Source organism: Trachemys scripta, chromosome 6 (genome assembly GCF_013100865.1).
Source record: "Trachemys scripta elegans isolate TJP31775 chromosome 6, CAS_Tse_1.0, whole genome shotgun sequence".
Lineage (NCBI taxonomy): Eukaryota > Metazoa > Chordata > Testudines > Emydidae > Trachemys > Trachemys scripta.
In genome coordinates, this window is record NC_048303.1 from 115,581,984 (window position 1) to 115,600,668 (window position 18,685).

General features: G+C 38.4%; 1 protein-coding gene across 2 annotated transcripts in view; it reads right to left on the reverse strand.

The window, feature by feature from the left end:
* Positions 1-433: 433 nt before the first annotated feature.
* Positions 434-18,685, reverse strand: part of PTBP3 (polypyrimidine tract binding protein 3) — a 106,872-nt gene continuing 88,620 nt past the window's right edge. For both annotated transcript variants that reach the window (XM_034773009.1, XM_034773008.1), the window contains 6 exons: positions 17,451-17,590; positions 11,333-11,366; positions 10,239-10,331; positions 8,471-8,687; positions 7,157-7,234; positions 434-6,329 (listed from right to left, as the gene is read on the reverse strand). In XM_034773009.1, coding sequence (XP_034628900.1) covers positions 6,197-6,329; positions 7,157-7,234; positions 8,471-8,687; positions 10,239-10,331; positions 11,333-11,366; positions 17,451-17,590 — 695 coding nt within the window. In that variant the 3' untranslated portion in view covers positions 434-6,196. The remainder of the gene's footprint in view (positions 6,330-7,156; positions 7,235-8,470; positions 8,688-10,238; positions 10,332-11,332; positions 11,367-17,450; positions 17,591-18,685) is intronic.

Consider the following 18,685-nt stretch of genomic DNA (forward strand, 5'->3'; position numbering starts at 1 on the left):
GTACCCATTCTGAGCTACAACATGCTTTTCCAGTCTATTGGAAACAAGGTGTGTAAATTTAATGATGTTCCTATAGAATAAGTATGCGCTCTTTGAAAACACGCACTGATCCTGTTAAATACTTTTTAAACAAAGAGGTTAAGTTTAGATGGCCAAAATAGGCTATGGAAAAAAAGAAAAAAAATGAAAAGAAGACATCATTAGCTTTACAATTAAAAGACAAGGGGAAACCCAAAGCAATAGACAAGAACGCAGAAAAATTTAAGAGAGCACAGATGTAATGACATTTATTAAAAGGCATGCTACAACAACTAGAGTTGTTAGGAAAAGAGTTAAGTATAGATACTCAAGTAATAATCAGCAAATACACAAACTTAAAAGAAATGGAATATACTGTATGTACACAAGTTCAAATTAATCATGCACTACGCAGTTAGAAAATAGGTTTTTTAATATTTCATCTTCTTTGCATTTATAACATAAGTCATCTCAACAGACATGGAATCCTTTCCCTCCAATGCCACAAGCTGCTTTACAAAGGAAAGCTGGTACTGTTGCATATCAAAATATACAAGACAATTGATGTTTATATAAAAACCATTTTATACTTTAACTTGTTCCCAAAAACCTTTTTTGCCAGGTAAAAAAAGTTGTTACAAATATTTACAGCATTTTCTTGTGTTAGATGAACATTCTTACAAGCTGAAAAAGGGACCTTTTTGAACAGATCGTGTAAAATGAGCGAATGTGAGCGACTCCGAGCTATTTTTTCTTGAATACAGTACTAAAAATAGTCCATTAACCCCTTGCCTTATCCCACACCATTTGGTTCACATTAAAATCCCATTTTCCACTAAGTGGTCCATTCACCAATAGTAGATTCAAATAAAAGGTCACTTTGCACTGGGTCTTGTTTCAGAGAGGAGCTTGAAAGAAAAGACAAGTTTTCACAAAATGTCTCAGTAAAACCAGAACAGACAGTCTTTGGTCAGAGCAATGAGGTGACAGTCTGATGCAAGAATTTGCTTGGTCAGCAATTTTTATGACTTGTGCTGCTGTGGGTCTGGGATGAACTTCTGCAGAAACTGAGTAACATACCAAAAAGAATTTGAATGTGGTTGAAAAGACTAATCATTAACATGTAGGTGATCAGACTTCCATTAATACCACACATACTGTGCAGAGATCCAAGAACTGAAAAACTGTTTACGGTGCTGATATTAGCTTGCTAAGGTACAAGTTCTCCTTTGCCTATGATATTATCAAGGGCTTTCAGCTACACAAGCAGTCCCATTTCTCAGGGACTTCCCCAGGTACAAGCTGTCATCACCACCACAAGCAGATTATTTTTGGATTCCTGCATATAATGAATATTGCAATGGTAAAGGCAGAGGGATAACTGAAACCTTATTGAAACAGTTGCAATTAATTGCATGTATGGACAATCAGTGGGACAACATTCATTTTAACTATACAAATACACATTTTCCTGAAAACAAGAGTATTGATTCCACTTAAGACTGAAATAGATAAGAAAAAAACTTCAATTAAGACTACTGAAGGCACATAAACTTTGGTCCCATTTTGGTTTTTTCCTCCGTAAAACCCTGAAATTAAGTATTTTAGAAATTTTCAATTATTCTGAAATAATTCACAATTCCTAATGGTTACAATTTGCTCTGAAAAAAGATTGAGAACAGTCTTGTATATAACACACAGATCTTTAGACTACAATAGGAGTTGAAGTTCATTTAAAGAAAAAGCCCTGTGCAATCTCAAATGCTTTGTTTCAGCACAATAGTAAAATATTTTAAGTCTGGCAGTTTTGCTCTCGTTAACAACAGACCAAGACAAAAGGTAAAGGCAAACAAAAATGGCTTTAAATGCAGTTGCACTTTCTTTCTTTCTAGTTTAAAAAATAGCAGTACATGTTAGTAGGAATACCAGAAGATAAAACAGCAAGTCTCAGAGACTCTTAGAAGAAAGCTCCACACTTCCTTCTGTCTAATTAAATGTGTAGCAGAAGGAATGGACTTACTGGTCATACAAACTCCAAACTGGTATATTTTTTTCCAGTTGCAGCAAGTATTTACTTCTGCACGCAAACAGATGTTTTCAATCTGAAGAATAGGAAATACCAGATAGGCAACTCTCCTTGGAAGGTGATCTTTTCAACATGTAGGCAAAGAATGGGTCTCAGTATATCAGTGCACAAGGAATAGTGCTACTGAGGGGACAAACGTACAAGATAAAGTTAAATTAAGAAAAAGCAGAACAATTTTAAAACTTTAAAAGTTTCAGAAGTTTCTGTGAGGTTCAGCTAATTTACAAAATATTTGGACTGTCAGAAAACTTACTCTAAGCACTCTGAACGTAACACCATAGATGGAGAAGTTTTGTTCTGGTTAGTCCCTGCAGTATGGCCTTTACTTATTAAAATTTCTTTGCGTTTAAGCCAAAATGGAAAAACAAAATTCTGCATCTGAATGTTTTGGTACGTGTATTCAGGATCTGACCAATAAAAATAAATTTGAATATTCTGCATTAGAACTTTGGGATTTAAATTAACTTGTAATTAAGACTGTATATTTCAAAGATCACAATCTCTCATAAGCCTTGATCATGCAGGGAACTCTGCCTACACAGAGCTACTTAGGGATGCCAACCTTTCAGGATTGTCCTGGAGTCTCCAGGAATTCAAGATTAATCTTTAATTAAAAAGTATATCATGTGATGAAACCTCCAGGAATATGTCCAACCAAAATTGGCAACCCTAGATCTATTCCTTGTCAAATTAAGGACTTAGGTGTGTAGATAAATTTCTCTGTTTTGGCCTGATCTCTCCCTAAAGAAATATCTTACTAAACAAGAGACTATTTTTGTTTGTTTGGAAATATGCAAGGAAACAAAATAAATTTGATAGAGCTTTAACCAGAACTCTCAATTTAAAAGCAAACAAATTAAAATGTACTGCTATTTTTGAAATTTGTGATATGTCTGCACCTTATGTAAAAGAGTCCTCCCACAGAGACATAATCCTTAACAAGTACACAAACCTAAAAATAAATTGATAGGGATAACACTACAGATCAACAGCAAAAATGAATTACTGAAAATACAGGATAAATGTATGACAAAACAAAAGCACACAGAAGATTAGAAATATCCACCCCCCAGATTTTTTCTTTTAAAGAAACAAAACATCAGAAATCTGTGCCAACATATAAGCTGTAGGCCTCTACAATTCAAACTGCAAATAGTCCAGAACTGACTTTATCCATATACTAAGCGTAGCTACATTTTTAAAGTTAACAAATCAAACATGTTCTTCCATTTTTAATACCACACCAAAAATCCCTCATCTTTTCAGATTAGTTCAAGCATTCCCACCTTCTGTTATAGGGTCAATAAATTAAAACGCATGTCATGTGCATATTTGTATACACACACAGCATATTATACACACAGTATACTCACACACGCCACTCAATATTATACATGCCAATACTAATACTCAAACTTAAAAGGTTGCTTTTCCTGGCTTCAATTACATTCATCTCCAATATAATTCCTTTCCCTGGTAGCAGCAATTCTTTAAAAACAAAACAAACAAAAAAACCCCCAGTGTTGGCCAAGTTACATGGGCAATGTTTTAATAAATTATGCAGATGTCCTCAACAAGTGCAGTAAGGAGGCATATTCATTATGGCCCCAATTCAGCAGGGTACACATGCCTGAAAGCCCTATGAATAGTCCCACTGACATCAGTGAAACTACTTGTGATGTAAGATGTGTTAAATACCTTGTTGAAGAAGGACCTATCTGAAAATGAAGGGTGCAAGATTCTACTAGAAAAATCAACCTAATGCAGTGTTTTATTTAAAGATAATGTTGTGGAACCAAGGAATCCCACACAGTTTTGTGAATTCTGAAGAAACCGGCTTGACTTTTCCCACATGGGATCAGCTACTTGAAGGTGGCAAGACAGAGGATCACAAATGCCAAAAATTTCCCCTCATACTTCTCCCTCGTCTCTTTACATCTTTCAGTAAATAAATATATTTGAAGGTATTTACTCATCATGTGCACACCTCCTATTCAATATACACATCTATCTCAATAGACATACCCTGCTGTCAAACAATGTTTATATTACAATAAAATGCATAGAGTTTTGCCAACTTCATCATTCTGGTCAGCCTACTGTACAACATAAAAAGCTATATAACTTAGGAAGCCAAGTCAATAACCTGCTCCTTATGGTATCATTCTACAGAAATTTTTGAAACAATGTATCTAACTTCTGTGTCAGGATGGTTACTCAATTTTTGCTACAGAGACCATCATCCTCCTATAAGTGTGGATCTATAAATTTGCAGAATTGTCCCTGTCTGACAATCCTCAACTGGGATTAGGGAAAGAAAATATAGATTTAATGAAAAAACAAGATGAATGAGTGCCACAGACCATTACAGCAGAAAAACTTTACATCTTTTCTACTTTCATAGCAGTTACAAAAGCAGAAATAAACAACCATTTATGTTTGAGAGGAATATCTCTTTAAAAACTCGATCCAATTTCTGTGGACATAACTTCTAAAAAGGATATTTCTTTTTATAAAAAACTTAACATTGTTTAATACAATCATAGAAATAACTTTAAAATTTATACCTACATTCAACAAAAATAGTAAGAATTGCATCTCAACTTGCTCTCCAAACAGAAGTGGACATTCAGTATTGAAGTTATGATATTTATGAAGGAAAGCAAGTCAACCTTTTAGTACTGTAAACTCAGTACTGAGGGGAAAAAAGGAATCCTGAGACGAAATATTATGAAACATTAGATAAGATCCAGAAACTGGAATTAATTTTTTACAGCCAAATATTGGTGTCAGCCAACTGTAACCAGGTAAATTTGAAGAGGCCTACAGGATGTGCACTGAGTTATCCTTCTTCCCACCTCCCCATCTCTACACCAAAGCACCAAAACTTTGAATTCAGACTATTACTTATTGAAAAAACATTTTTAAAATCACAATGAAAACACTTAAAAACTAATCGATCAAGAAAAAAAATCTCTCACCAAGCCCACAATACAGTTTTCAAGATACTTTAGATAAAACTCTAAGCTATTGTATCATAAGCACATAATAAGGCACGTAATAAGAAATTAAGTAAATACACAGTAATTCTGATTTAAGTATTAGAGATTATAGTGGTACAAAAAACCCTTGAGGTTATTTTTTTTTTCTAAAGACGACCTTACCAAAAATAACTTTTTAAAAATTTGTCAAACCATATGATAGACCTGAATATTTTCCTTAAGACTGTAAACATTTTTTTTCTGAAAAGAAATGTTAAAAACTGTGTGAAATCAGGACTATTTTCTCCTTTCAATTGCTCCAAAGTTATATTACACAACATCATTTCATGGTAAAAAACTCAAAAATCTGAAGCTTTCATTCATAATTCTATTCCTAGCTACAAGTGTCAATGATACCACATTTCAAAAGATCTCACTTATTTTGATTTTACTTTACTCCAGGGAGAGACAAGGCACTGCCTTTCCTCCAATAATTTCACCCCCACAAACAATTGCAGATTTTTAAAAAATGCATAAGCTATTCAGAAAGATCAGCCAAAATATGGATATACCATTCAATAAAATAAATATTGTTCAATAGATATTCATTGTATAAGCTTGCTTTTCATTGAGAAACTCAAGCACTCTTTCCCATTCAAATTAGTGTTTAATCCGTACAGAGGAGTAGATTTAGTATTTCATCTGAAGCATTCTTTGAATGGTATATTTTAAATAGGCTTGGAAATGTCATGTAAGGCTAATTTGGAACAAAAACTAAAAGGGTGTTCCTGAAATATAATTCAAAGGAGGGAATTTGACTATAAATATTGTTGCTAAAGATTAATTCCATAGAAGAAACGGTTTCTGGAGGAATATTAAACCTATGACCACATTACTGGCAGAAAACAAATGGAAAGATCATCCCTTGATTCTTTACTGTGTACACGAATACACATGAACATCAAACTCAGCATGAGTTTCTTTTTTTTCTTTTCCTTTTTTTTTTTTTTTTTTTTTTAAGAGGCAAGAGTTGGTCTTAGCTGTTTCAGTCTCTGTCTGAAGGTTTTACTGAAACTGTGGTGCAGTCTTAATAGGAAAGTTCACAGAAAAGTCAGATTGTAGATTTCGAGAAAGAAACTCTGAGGTGATGGTTTTCCCCAAGGTCATGATTATGAAGCTCAATGAGAGCCTGGATTGCTTCTTCCACAGTGCCCAACTGGATGAGAGCCATTTTGCGATCTTTCCTGAAGTTCAACAGAAGAACAAAATTAATTCTAACCAATGCCTGATTACACCAACACCTCCCAAAAAACCTCTGATAGCGTTTTTCAGCCACTGTATTATCTGCTGAGACTTTTGTATAATAAAAGAATCAGAACAAGAGATGTACCTACTAAAACAAAAATAGAAGCAGATAGAACTATATAAATCTTCAAGCAGATGGCCTGCTGTGGTCCCACTTTATTCCAGGATCCTGTTGCATATCAAAAGCTAAAAAGGATAAATATATATGGCTGGAAGGCCTCTAAGGAGAGTTTAAGTGTTGGCCATTTGAAAGGAGTCGTTCTTGCCTATGAATCGGTATTCAATCAATGCCCCAGGACACAGTACTGCTGCAACTGATATCTTTCAGATGAGCTTTTAGACCCCATAGTTCTTTAAAATGAACAGGGGAGTTATTTCTAGTGCTCTGTCTAAATTTCAATTTGGGCATCTACATCCTGTCACAAAAGAGTCCCATGCAATACTAATTGGATACTATATTATACTTCATTTTCTGTCAGTACTGTACAGTGTTAGTATCCACGGTTTAACAAAGCCCTGTCTGGGCTGGTTTAGTTGGGGTTGGTCCTGCTTTGAGCAGGGGGTTGAACATTCCTGAGGTCTCTTCCAACCCTAATCTTCTATGATTTAACGGTTTTCTAAAACTCCCTGCAAAGGTAGTTATATCTTTGTCCATAAAATTTCTTCACATACACAGTTTCTATACATAAAAACAGTTCACTATCCATCAGGATTAAAGTTTCTATAATAAAATTATTAAATGCTCTAATCTGCTCTGAGAACTTACTGGAAGAATTTGAAGGCTTTCACAGTACATCCAGTATCTGCAAAAAGATTCTTCAGGTCATCAACAGTAACTGAAGGTCTAAAATGAAAAAATGCTCCAATTAATTATAATCCTGTTATAGATTTTATACTCTCGCTGTTCTTTTGAACTTCCATTCCAGGCTTCCTATGTAAAGTTTGACAGTCCAAGGTCCAAATTTTGTTTTGATCAATTTAAGTCAGTACAAACTGTGGCCCCACGTGTCGAGACTTTTATATTGTGACTTAACATTTCAGTGTTCTACAAATTCCTAAGACAACATTCAGGCTTTCCCCTGCATTGTTCACAAATGCAACTGCACGGAATTCATTCAGAACTCAGATTTCTAGAACTGTAGAATTATAAGTTAAAATAATTTGAACATTTTTACTTTTTGAAGTACGTTGTTTTATTTAAAATGTGGTCCTCTGAATATAGCTTTGATAAGGCTTCCCCCCACCCACCTCCCTTTTTGAAACAATGTTCCTTTAAGGTAATGTTATGTACAACCACAGTTGCAGTGTTAAGGAAGCTTGTCTGAGAACTGATGGTATTAACTAGCTCAGTTTTTCTTTTTCTTGCTCACTTTCTGGTTCTGATGTTCTAGCACAATGCTGCAATATTAGAGGTTATTAATTCTCCAGAAAGATCACAAGCTAGTTTGGATTCCATCTCCTAATGTTCAGTCTAAATTCTGTCAGATTCCCTTTAAAATGTTAAAGAAAAAAAAAGAAACAGTGTCTTAAAACAATCACATGTATTACACCATTCCTACATGCACAGTCATTACATAAAAATAATGTTCATTGTATAATATGACTATCGTATGTTATTTAGCAAAGTCTAGTAACAGGTTTTCAAGAACTTTGCCTTCAGCACAGATATACAATGCTGGATATGGTCTGCAAAAAATATCTGTGCAGCAGACTAAGAGAAAAACAGGTTGTATCCACGTAGTTATTGCTGAGTGCACTATAAGGACTCTGTCTTCTTAAAACTGAATTTGTCCCTTTCAGGAGTAACAGAAGTAACTGTCACAGGATTTTGTCACTGTTAAAGCTATATTTGGAAATGAATGCACTGAAAATTCTTTGGTTAAAAAGCAATACAGACACTGCAACCCATTCTTACGGTTTTTGAGCATGGGGAAAAGAATCACTAAATCTTAGCAAACAGAAAAAGGCAAAGGAAAATATTCAGACCTGTGTCAAACTACAGATGTTTAAAAAAAAAAAAACTCATTTTTTAACAGACAAGTTCCTTTTCAAATTGAGTTGTGCATGTTTGGATACTTACGGAATGTTGGAGAGATGCAGAGTAGCAGATGGAGGGAAGATATTTAGGAAGTTTTTAGATCCAGGCTTCTTAAAGCGATGTAAAGGGCTATTGCTATAGTCCTTAGTCAGACCTTGGTCCTCTTGTCCCTCACGAGGAAGTTGAACAGTTTGATGCTTTGAGAGAGTTGCCCGGAGCACCTTTCCATAAAGTCTCTGTCCATTTAAGTGGCTCATGGCTAGAACATAAATGTTGACAGTAATATCTGAACAGGAAAATAGACTAAGAAAAAATCCCCACACCGTTTGAATGACTAAAATTTCAAGCTTATCCAACAGTGCCATTTATAGCTGGATATGAGCTTCTCAAGTATAACAGCAACTATTAACAACATTAAATAAAGCAAAAAATTCTAAAGATAACCATAATGGATATAAAAACAACAAGGAGTCTGGTGGCACCTTAAAGACTAACAGATTTATTTGGGCATAAGCTTTCGTGAGTTGCATCCGAAGAAGTGAGGTTTTTACTCACGAAAGCTTATGCCCAAATAAATCTGTTAGTCTTTAAGGTGCACCAGACTCCTTGTCATCTGTATAAAGTTAATCACGTGTGCTTTTCTAGGATTTAAAGCCCCAGGTCTGAACTACCTAGACTTTTTGGTATATATTCCAATAGGGTTGCTGCAGCACTTCATGCTTTTGAGGTAGTTAAACTGAGTTCTCTTCAGTTTATTGAGTGTGGGTGTGTCACCGACTCCTGGTGTGGTCCTTTGGGGGGGTCACTGCTGCCCCTGCCAATACCTTCTTAGTTTGCCCCTTGTCAGGACAGTTCTTTGACTCTGATCTTTGGCTGAAACTAAAAGTGTNTTTATTTGGGCATAAGCTTTCGTGAGTAAAAACCTCACTTCTACTTTCACTCTATGCATCCGAAGAAGTGAGGTTTTTACTCACGAAAGCTTATGCCCAAATAAATCTGTTAGTCTTTAAGGTGCCACCAGACTCCTTGTTGTTTTTGTAGATACAGACTAACATGGCTACCCCCTGATAATGGATATAATACAACCTCTAACCTTAATTTAATGATAATACAAAGATTCTTCTAATCCAATTTTTCAGTTTTATTTTTGATTGAACATTTGAATATTTAAGATATAGAAAAAATACTTTCAAAATCTTTAACTTATTTTGGCACAGTATTCCTAGTATCACACCAAAGTAGCTTTTCCTCTGAGTACTACAGAAGAGACTCACTTCTTACTTTAGAACAAAAAGCTTAGTAACATGTTAAATTAGGTGTTTTGATATTCCTGTGCCAGTCTGAGACAGTGCATGCACTAAAATTATTAATGTCTACAACTCACTATTGACAACAGAAATTCAAATATACTCATCCCATTATTAATCTGTATTGTAGATAACTCTGTATTCTTATTGCTTTGGCAAAATCCTGAGCAAACAAATGAGTTTTAAACTCATTTTTGTACTGATGGGAGGCTGGGTTTTGCTAGTGGGTTTTACTACTGATTTGGTTTGCTTGGTTTTTTTTAAGTTATGTCAGAAGTGCCTGAAGTAACAGAACATTTTATTGAAAAACAGTTATGATCTGTAGCCATTTAGTATGTTTAAGGCAGTAACTGAACAGTAATTCTGAATAGCGAATTGTGGAATGGCAGACACCTCGAGCTCTTCTGAAACTCCAAATCAGCTGTTAATTTTGTTAACTGCTGTAATGGAAACTGCAGATATCAGTACAACAAACATGCCCATGAAAACCTGGTTATTAGTACCTAGTTGAGCCTGGGTTGCATCTGCCATCTGAACCAAAGCATTTTCTTTTTTGTTAAACATGATCTTTACTCGATGCACATCACCATAGACACCTGTGGAAATCCAAAAAAGGTACTTTAAATGTATTAACTTGTCTGGAGCATCTGATTATCTATAGTGCAAAACACTCAAGTGTCAAGTTTATATCAATGAAGTTCATCAGCAAAAATGGAGAATAACCAATCTATTTAAAACAGCTGGGCAAGGATCTTTGTATGAAGAGCTTTCAAGGTTATGTCTCTGTCTGCATTTTTCTGAAGGAGTGAGGAATTGTGAATAAATGTGGCATCTTTTTCAGTGCTAATTTAACATCAACAGACCCCGGATCATCCACGGGCAAGACTGAACCCGGGACCTTTAGAGCTAAATGCATGTGCCTCTACTAAATGAGCTAAAAGATACATGACCCTTAGCTAAAGCTATAGCAGACTCATTAATCTCTAAGTGGTTTCGGTGCCACTAGAGGGGACAGAACACCACACCCAGGAGATGTGTGGGTTACACTATCATAGACAGTTATTTTTAAATGCTAAATTTGACAACAATAAAAAAAAGACAGGATCATTCAAGATACCAACAAAACATGACCAAAGAATCTGTGTATGTACAAAGCCCTCACTTTATTTCCTCTGACATTGTCTCCCCACCCAACTCTGGTGACACAAAGGAAGGGGAGGCAAACATGAAAGGGAGCACATACTCAGAATCCACTAAGGCATCATATCTAGGTTAGCCCTCCCAGGCTGATCCACCATTTTATTTTATTTTTTCTGCTTTGAAATTTTTCCCCCCCTCTTCTTTTGTGACTACTGATCCAAGCTATTGTCATATTAAACCCAGCATATTCTCGAGATTTCCTTGAGATTGAAAACATGCAAGCCTGCCTTGAATGTAAGCGATTTGACAGGACAGGGTAACTGTTTTTCTGGATAAGGAATAAAAATGAAATTTTAATTAAATCAGTTCATCAGATGAACAACAATGCTGATCCTGTGATTTCTCACAGTACATTTCAAATAATGTTCTGTAGTAGTAGAGGCAATAAAAACCTTACCAAATAGGATAAAGAGCCCATGAGGTGTGATAGCCTGTATAAATGACAAGACAAAACAAATTTTAACACCATTTGAATATATAAAAGGAATTCATGCCGTAAGTAATTATAGCCAACTATTTTGGTTACTAAGTACTACTGCAAACTGGTAAAAACATCATGCTTGGGTTTTGTTTTGTTTTTTAAAGAATAATTCTTTTCATATTTTCCCCAATAGTTTCATCTGCTTGCCCCAATGGATGCAGCATAATGCGTTTTAACACGCAAAATGTTTTCAATAGGCAATTATAAAATTTGCAATAGTTCACAACCCTATATGCTCCATTCTTCATCTTTTGCAATAGTAAGAACTTGCCTACTACCGAGCAGCAGGTCTCAAACTGTAGGTCGTGTCCCCAAAGTGGGTCGCAACCCCGTTTTAATGGGGTTGCCAGGGCTGGTGTCAGACTTGCTAGGGCCGGGGCCAAAGCCCAAGCCCCACTGCCTGGGGCCAAAGCCCCAGGGCTTCAGCCCTGTGGCAGGACTCAGGCTTGGGCTTCAGATTACAGGTCCCCTTCCCAGGCGGAAGCCCTTGGGGTTCAGCTTTGGCCCCTTGGCTTGGGGCATCGGGTGGGCTCAGGCTCCACTTCCCCCTTCCTGGGGTGGTCTTGTAATTTTTGTTGTCAGAAGGGAGTCACGGTGCAGTGAAGTTTGAGAACCCCTGCTATAGAGTATGCAATTACTTTAAACTCCGTGTAAGTAGCTGCTAAATGAAAATAATCTGCATGCACCAATTCTTGTTTTCAGACAAGTTCTCATTCACTAAAGCACTCAAGCTTATGCTTTAATGTAAAGCACATGCTTCAGTGTTTTATGAACAGGGGTGGTTTGTTGAATCAGAATCTAGAGGAACATAAAAACAACGAGGAGTCCGGTGGCACCTTAAAGACTAACAGATTTATTTGGGCATAAGCTTTCGTGGGTAAAAAACCCACTTCGAAAGCTTATGCCCAAATAAATCTGTTAGTCTTTAAGGTACCGCTGGACTCCTCGTTGTTTTTGTGGACACAGACTAACACGGCTACTCTTATAGAAGAACATAGAGCATAAGGGACACAATTATGGGCATTATTTCCTGAAGACCAGAAAGATAACTATAAAGTTACAAATGGCCATTTGGGGTACAGATTTGATTTCTCTCAATCATTCTCCATCTCAGCCTAATGCTATCCTCAAAAAAATGACGCCTGTTCTAGGGAGGTATTTATAGGAAGAGTAAACGAAGTTCACTCAGAACCAAATATCCAGTAAGTTGTGTGTCCACTATTACAGTTATAAAATGTTTAGTGTTAATTTATAAACAAGGCTCATGTACAAAATTTGGGGGGAGGAGGAGGCAAAAAACCAACAGTTACCTACCATTCGTAACTGTTGTTCTTCAAGATGTGTTTCTCACGTCCATTCCAATTAGGTGGATGTGTGCTGCGTGCACAGTAGCTGGAAAGTTTTCCCCCTAGCAGTACCCATTGCCAGCTTAGGCGCCCCCTGGAGTTGCACCTCCATGGCACTGTATATAGCGCCCTGTGAACCTGCTGCCACTTCAGTTCCTTCTTGCCAGCCTTGCTCTGACAATGGGTCTTGGAATGGACGTGAGCAATACATCTCGAAGAACAATTACCAAAAGGTAGGTGACTTTTTTCTTCAAGTGCTTGCTCATATCAATTCCAATTAGGTGACTCCCAAGCAGGAACTCTGAGGCGGGGTCAGAGCTCCTGGGTTCACTGATTGAAGCACCACTCTGCCGAAGGCTGCATTATCTCTAGCCTGCTGAGTAATAGCGTAATGCGAGGTAAAGGTATGGATTGAGGACGACGTCACAGCCCTGCAAATTTCCTGGGTTGGAACCTGGGCCAGGAATGCAACTGAAGATGCCTGTGCCCTTGTGAAGTGCGCCGTCAGCATGGGGGCATGTACTTTCGCTAGACCGTAGCATGTCCGGATTCATGATGTAATCCATGATGAAATCCTTTGAGAAGGACTGGAAGCCCTTTCATTCTGTCTGCTACTGTGATGAATAGTTGAGTGGTTTTTCGAAGCGGCTTTGTCCATTCGATATAGAAGGCGAATGCCCAGCGAACATCCAAAGAGTAGAGTTTTTGTTCCTAGCTGTTTGCGTGTGGCTTGGGGTAGAAAACTGGGAGAAAAATATCCTGATTAACATGAAACTGGGAGTTGACCTTTGTGAGGAAGGCTGGGTGTGGCCAAAGTTGAACCTTGTCCTTATAGAATACTGTGTAAGGCGGCTCAGACGTTAGGGTCTTAAGCTCAGATACCCTCTTGGCAGATGTTATCGCCACCAGGAATGCTACCTTGAATATGAGAGAGAGCAAAAGGCATGTCACAAGTGATTCAAAGGAGGGGCCCCATTAATTTGGAAAGAACCAGGTTAAGGTCCCAGGCTGGGATTGGCTGCTGTACTTGAGCGTATAACCTGTCAAGTCCTTTAAGAAAGCATCCAACTATTGGGTTGGTGAAGACCGATTGGCCCGCCATGCCTGGGTGAAAGGCGGAAATGGCAACCAAGTAGACTTTTACTGATGACAAAACGAGCCCATCCTGCTTCAGGTGCAGAAGGTAGTCCAAGATAAAATTCGAAGCTGGAGCCCCCGGTAGAATACACTTTCTTCCTGAAAAGGTCCAGCTTCTTCGCATCTTGGGCTTTAGGTGATGGACCTTGGTGCCCCTGATGTTCCTGTTCATTTGTCGCTGCCGCCGCCGCTACGACTAAGGAGTCTGATGGTGGGTGCGAATAAAAGTGTTCAAATGCTTTAGAGTGGACAAAATACTTCCTCTCTGTCCTTTTCACCATCGGGGGCAGGAAGGTGGCGTTTTCATGGTATCTTGTATGATTTTAATGAGTGACAAGGCAACTCAGAGCAGGAGTCAACAGTGCCAGGCTAGGTGGTGCCGTGCTTATGTGGCCCAACGCGGATCTCACTGTGCCTGAGTCCTTCCATCCCGGTGTGGGTGAACAGCATCCTGTCTGTCTTCTTGAGGGACACTAGGAACAGTACCACGCACTGCCATGTGTGGAGTCCCTGTAGAGGGAGCTCTGCTGGTGCCGAGCGTCTCTATCCAAGTCCTTTTTTGGTACCAAAGTTTCCCATGTCGATGCCGGAGTACTGTGCACCAATGCTGAGGAACTAGGTGTTGGTTTAGCTGAACCCAGCTCTGAGTGAGGACGGCTTCCCTCAGAAGGATTGTCAACCGTTGGCCCCTCTCTTTTTGAGTCCTGGGGCAAAATCCCCATAAAGATCTTGCAATGATCCTTCTGGTGCAATTCCCCCAGACACTTCAAGCAGGAAGTATGAGGGTCGCTCCTGGGCATAGGCTTGTTACAAGCTGTGCAGTGTTTAAGCTCCAGGGACCGAGGCATGCCCTGGTACCCCCAAACAATTCCCTACCAGAATTTTAACTATATAATGACTGAACTAAGTACAACTACTAATCTAACTAAACAAGCGTCCCGGCTAACTGTCACAGGAAGTAAGAAGGAACTGAAATGGCGGCAGATCAGCAGGGCCCTATATATGGCGCCATGGAGGTGCGACTCCAGGCGGCACTTAAGCCAAACCGACAGGTACTGCTAGGGGAAAAACCTTCCGGCTACTATGCACACAGCATGCACACACCTAATTGGAATCAACATGAGCAAGCACTTGAACAGCGGTTTCTTTAATTTTTAAAAGAATAAACCTCTTTTTAAAACAGAAGAGGAAATACATTTTATATTCCAAATCTGACCGTTTTAGAAACTATGAACAGTAATAACAGACGGCCATAGGAAATGAAGCCCTTTTCCTTAAAAAATATCTTGATGCAAGCTCCAACTTCAGCTATGCCGGCTTGCCATTTGTGAGTAAAAAATAAATACATATTTAGTGTGAGAGGGCAAGGTGAGCATCCTAAATCCAGGCATCAGGCAAGAGTTGCTTCTGTTGCTGGAGCTCCCGCTGCAGGCTTAACAGCATAGCTAGGAGCTACATGCAGGAAGGCGATGAAGTTGAATCATATGCATGCAGCTATGAGAAGAATTTGTCCCAAACATAGTAACTATTGAAGCACAAATGGTACCCTTATAACAAAGTCACCAACAGGGGTACTCTCCAAGTAGCACATGTCCAGTGTTCTGAGTTTTAAATGACCTTTTCAAAAGGTTTGGCAATATCTGGTTAGCTTACACTGTAGAATGCATTCAAAGTTCTTGGCATTGCCTTTTTAGAATTGCAATGAATAGTGAACAAAACAGCAGTGCTACAAATATCTTTGTTCTAGGTTTCACATGTGCATATGGTTTAGCAGAATATGTTCACTTAGGAATGAGAGAATCATCATCTTTGGTTGTCAGCAGCAAGAGGCACTCCCAGCTTCTACTACAGTAATCAGGGTACAACCCAACATTTGTTTTAAAAAGTTAAGTCTTAAGTTATCTTTCTATCTCCTTTCTTCCCTGTTCCCACTCAGTGGGATTGTGTACAATGGATGTAGTAACGTCTGTGGTTTCCTAATGCAAGGATTAGTAGTGTAGGACTAACCATGCAGAAAGTTTAAATGTTTGAGAAAAGAAAGCTCATTTTCATAACCTTCCCCCTTCCCTACCCAAAGAGCTCTGCAAGGTTCTCTGTGGAAATCCTGGTAGGAGGAATTTTGTTTGGCCTTGTTTAACAGACTGATTTTTTCCAAGAATAAGATTATCCACTTTGAAGCCAGTATTTGTAGCCAGACAGGCCTTGGCCAGCCCACAAGGCTTGTGTATAAATTTGTTCTGGATACACTGCAGCACAAAATAAAAATTCAAACAGACTTTTTTTTAAACTACTGACTATATACAGTACTGTTTCTTTGCTTTGTCACATTTGTAGCATTGTCTCATTTCAGGTACTTAAAAGGCATGTGTACAACCCGAATTTTGCAAATAAAGATTGTTAAATATTGGTAGTGTGAAGAAAAGTGCTTCTATTTCAGTGACATCCATCAGAGAATTCTGGAGATACGATGAGTTAGGTGAACCTGAAATAACTGTATGAAATAGCAAGCAGCTATTTTACATTTCTATGATATAGTTAGTCTGTGAACAGACAAATGTACAGTATATTAAAACAGACTCAATGAAGAAACTTGTAAATAAGATCTGACACCTTTTTAATACATATTTTACACTTTATATTTATGCTAAGTTTCCAAAGAACTGGGGATAAGTTAGTGAGAAACTCTACCTATGCCACCTTCAGATAAAACAAATACTGAAATCGTATAGCTATATAATATTTTGGTCTGCAAATTTATAAAACTAAACAATAATCACAAAGTAGGTATATTTAAAAATACACAACAAATCTACATGTTCACATTTATCAATTGGTTTCAAAAAAGTGGTTTCTGGAAATGTCAGTATGTCAAAGGACATTTACAAGCCTGTATGTTACTTTTGGATTCTAAACCACCTGTGATTTTTTCCCCCCAGGAAAAATGGGAAAGTTTGAAAAGAACCCACAAGAGTTTAGAAGGGCACTCATGGTCACCCTTCTATCTCACCCTTAACTACCTGCTCTCACCCATCTCTTCTTTGGGGAGAATACTCTGCCCTCTGTAAGGGTGAGAGTGGCACAAGGAGGAGCCTCATGCCCTAAAGGGACCACACCTGTTTTACAATTATTCAACAGTTGCCTGCCTTTGCTTTGTGTTTCAGTGTATTTGATTATGTAAGATGTGTATTCTCTTCACTTTGGAGGTCTACTGACTGCAAGAGCTGCAGACTCTCAATAGACAGCTTCTTCCGATTAGTATGTCCATTGTTATACCCCCATGTTATATTTGTTTCTAATGAGGATGTCCATGTTCTTCTGAGATTCTATGAAGTTAGCATATGGTTCTAATCTTTGCCAATATTGCGAATTACTTAGAGCAAGTGATGTGGCTGCGGTGCCATTTCTGACATGAACAAAGTAAAAAAATATTTGTTATCCTCCTTTGTCTAACTTCCAATTTAAAATTTAGGACAAATATTTTAACATATATTCTATGCGAATATCAAACTACCAACTACTTGCATTGTTTGATTCCACCCATTCAAGCTTACATCAGGATTGAGGTTGCTGACAAGCAAAACAGAATTTCCTGGAACACCAGCAACTCCAGGAATAGCCATCCGTCCAGTCACTGCAGATGTGGTGATTGCGAGAGGACCAAGTGCTCCAGGAAGAGATGGGACTGAAAGACCTGAAAAACGATACTCAACTTATGGCCCAAAGGAAGTGGAAAAACTATTTCAGAAGATTAAAAAAACCTGCTCAAATTATGTAATATTGATTTATTTAAAAATAAATTCAACACCCAATAATAAAAGGCTCCATAGGCATATTTTAGTTTCTCCCAAAAGACTGATATATACCAATTGTTTCCAGCTCTTTTCCTGGGACAAAAACGCCAAACCCAACAAAAATCCACCCACATTTTCTTGGCTCAGTCCCTTCTGTCATACAACTGTGTCTAGCAAAAACACACAGATCTCTGGGTTGGAGGCTAGGGGGACACGCATGGGCAGGTGGGCTATTTTGGGAGTTGAATTAGTGCTACTAGAGCTTGCTTTTTAATTGTAGGCTTTTGGGTGTTGCGCTTCTCATGATGGTCACTCCAAAATACAACCCCCCACTACCTCAAAATAAAGCGACAGCGACCTTGCAAGGAGATATTGAGTAATAAAGTAGTAAGCATGTATATCAAAAAGTTAAGCAAAAAAGCCATAGTAATCTATCATTTTTACAATTAGACTTCTAGTTTTGTCACTTTCAAATAGCCCTTTTTACTATGTGTAATTTCTTAGTAGAATCAGAAGCCAGAGCACAAATGACAGAGTGTAGCTCATGACTAAGGTTAAGATTTTGTCACGGATATTTTTAGTAAAAGTCATGGATAGGTCAGGGGCAATAAAGAAAAATTCACGGAAACCTGTGACCTGTCCCTGACTTTTACTAAAAATATCCCACAAAATGGGGAGCCCAGCTGCAGGGTCTCCACACCGCTTGCAGAGGTTGGGTAGCTGTGGGGGAAGCTTCCAACTCTGGGCCCCCTCACCGCCTGTGAGGTCTCGGAGCTCCAGGGTGCCCTAGCATGGCACTGCGGTGACCCTCCCCGCGGTGGCCGGGAGCTGCGGGGAGGCCCCCACTGCCCAAGGCGGCTGGGAGCTGCAGCCTTGGGCAGCTCTGGGGGGCTCCCGGCGTCCATGTTCGCTGGGAGCTACGGCCCTGCCCACATGGAAACTCTGGGGGGACCCCACAGTTCCCGGCTGACAGGGCTGAATTCACGGTGTTCGCT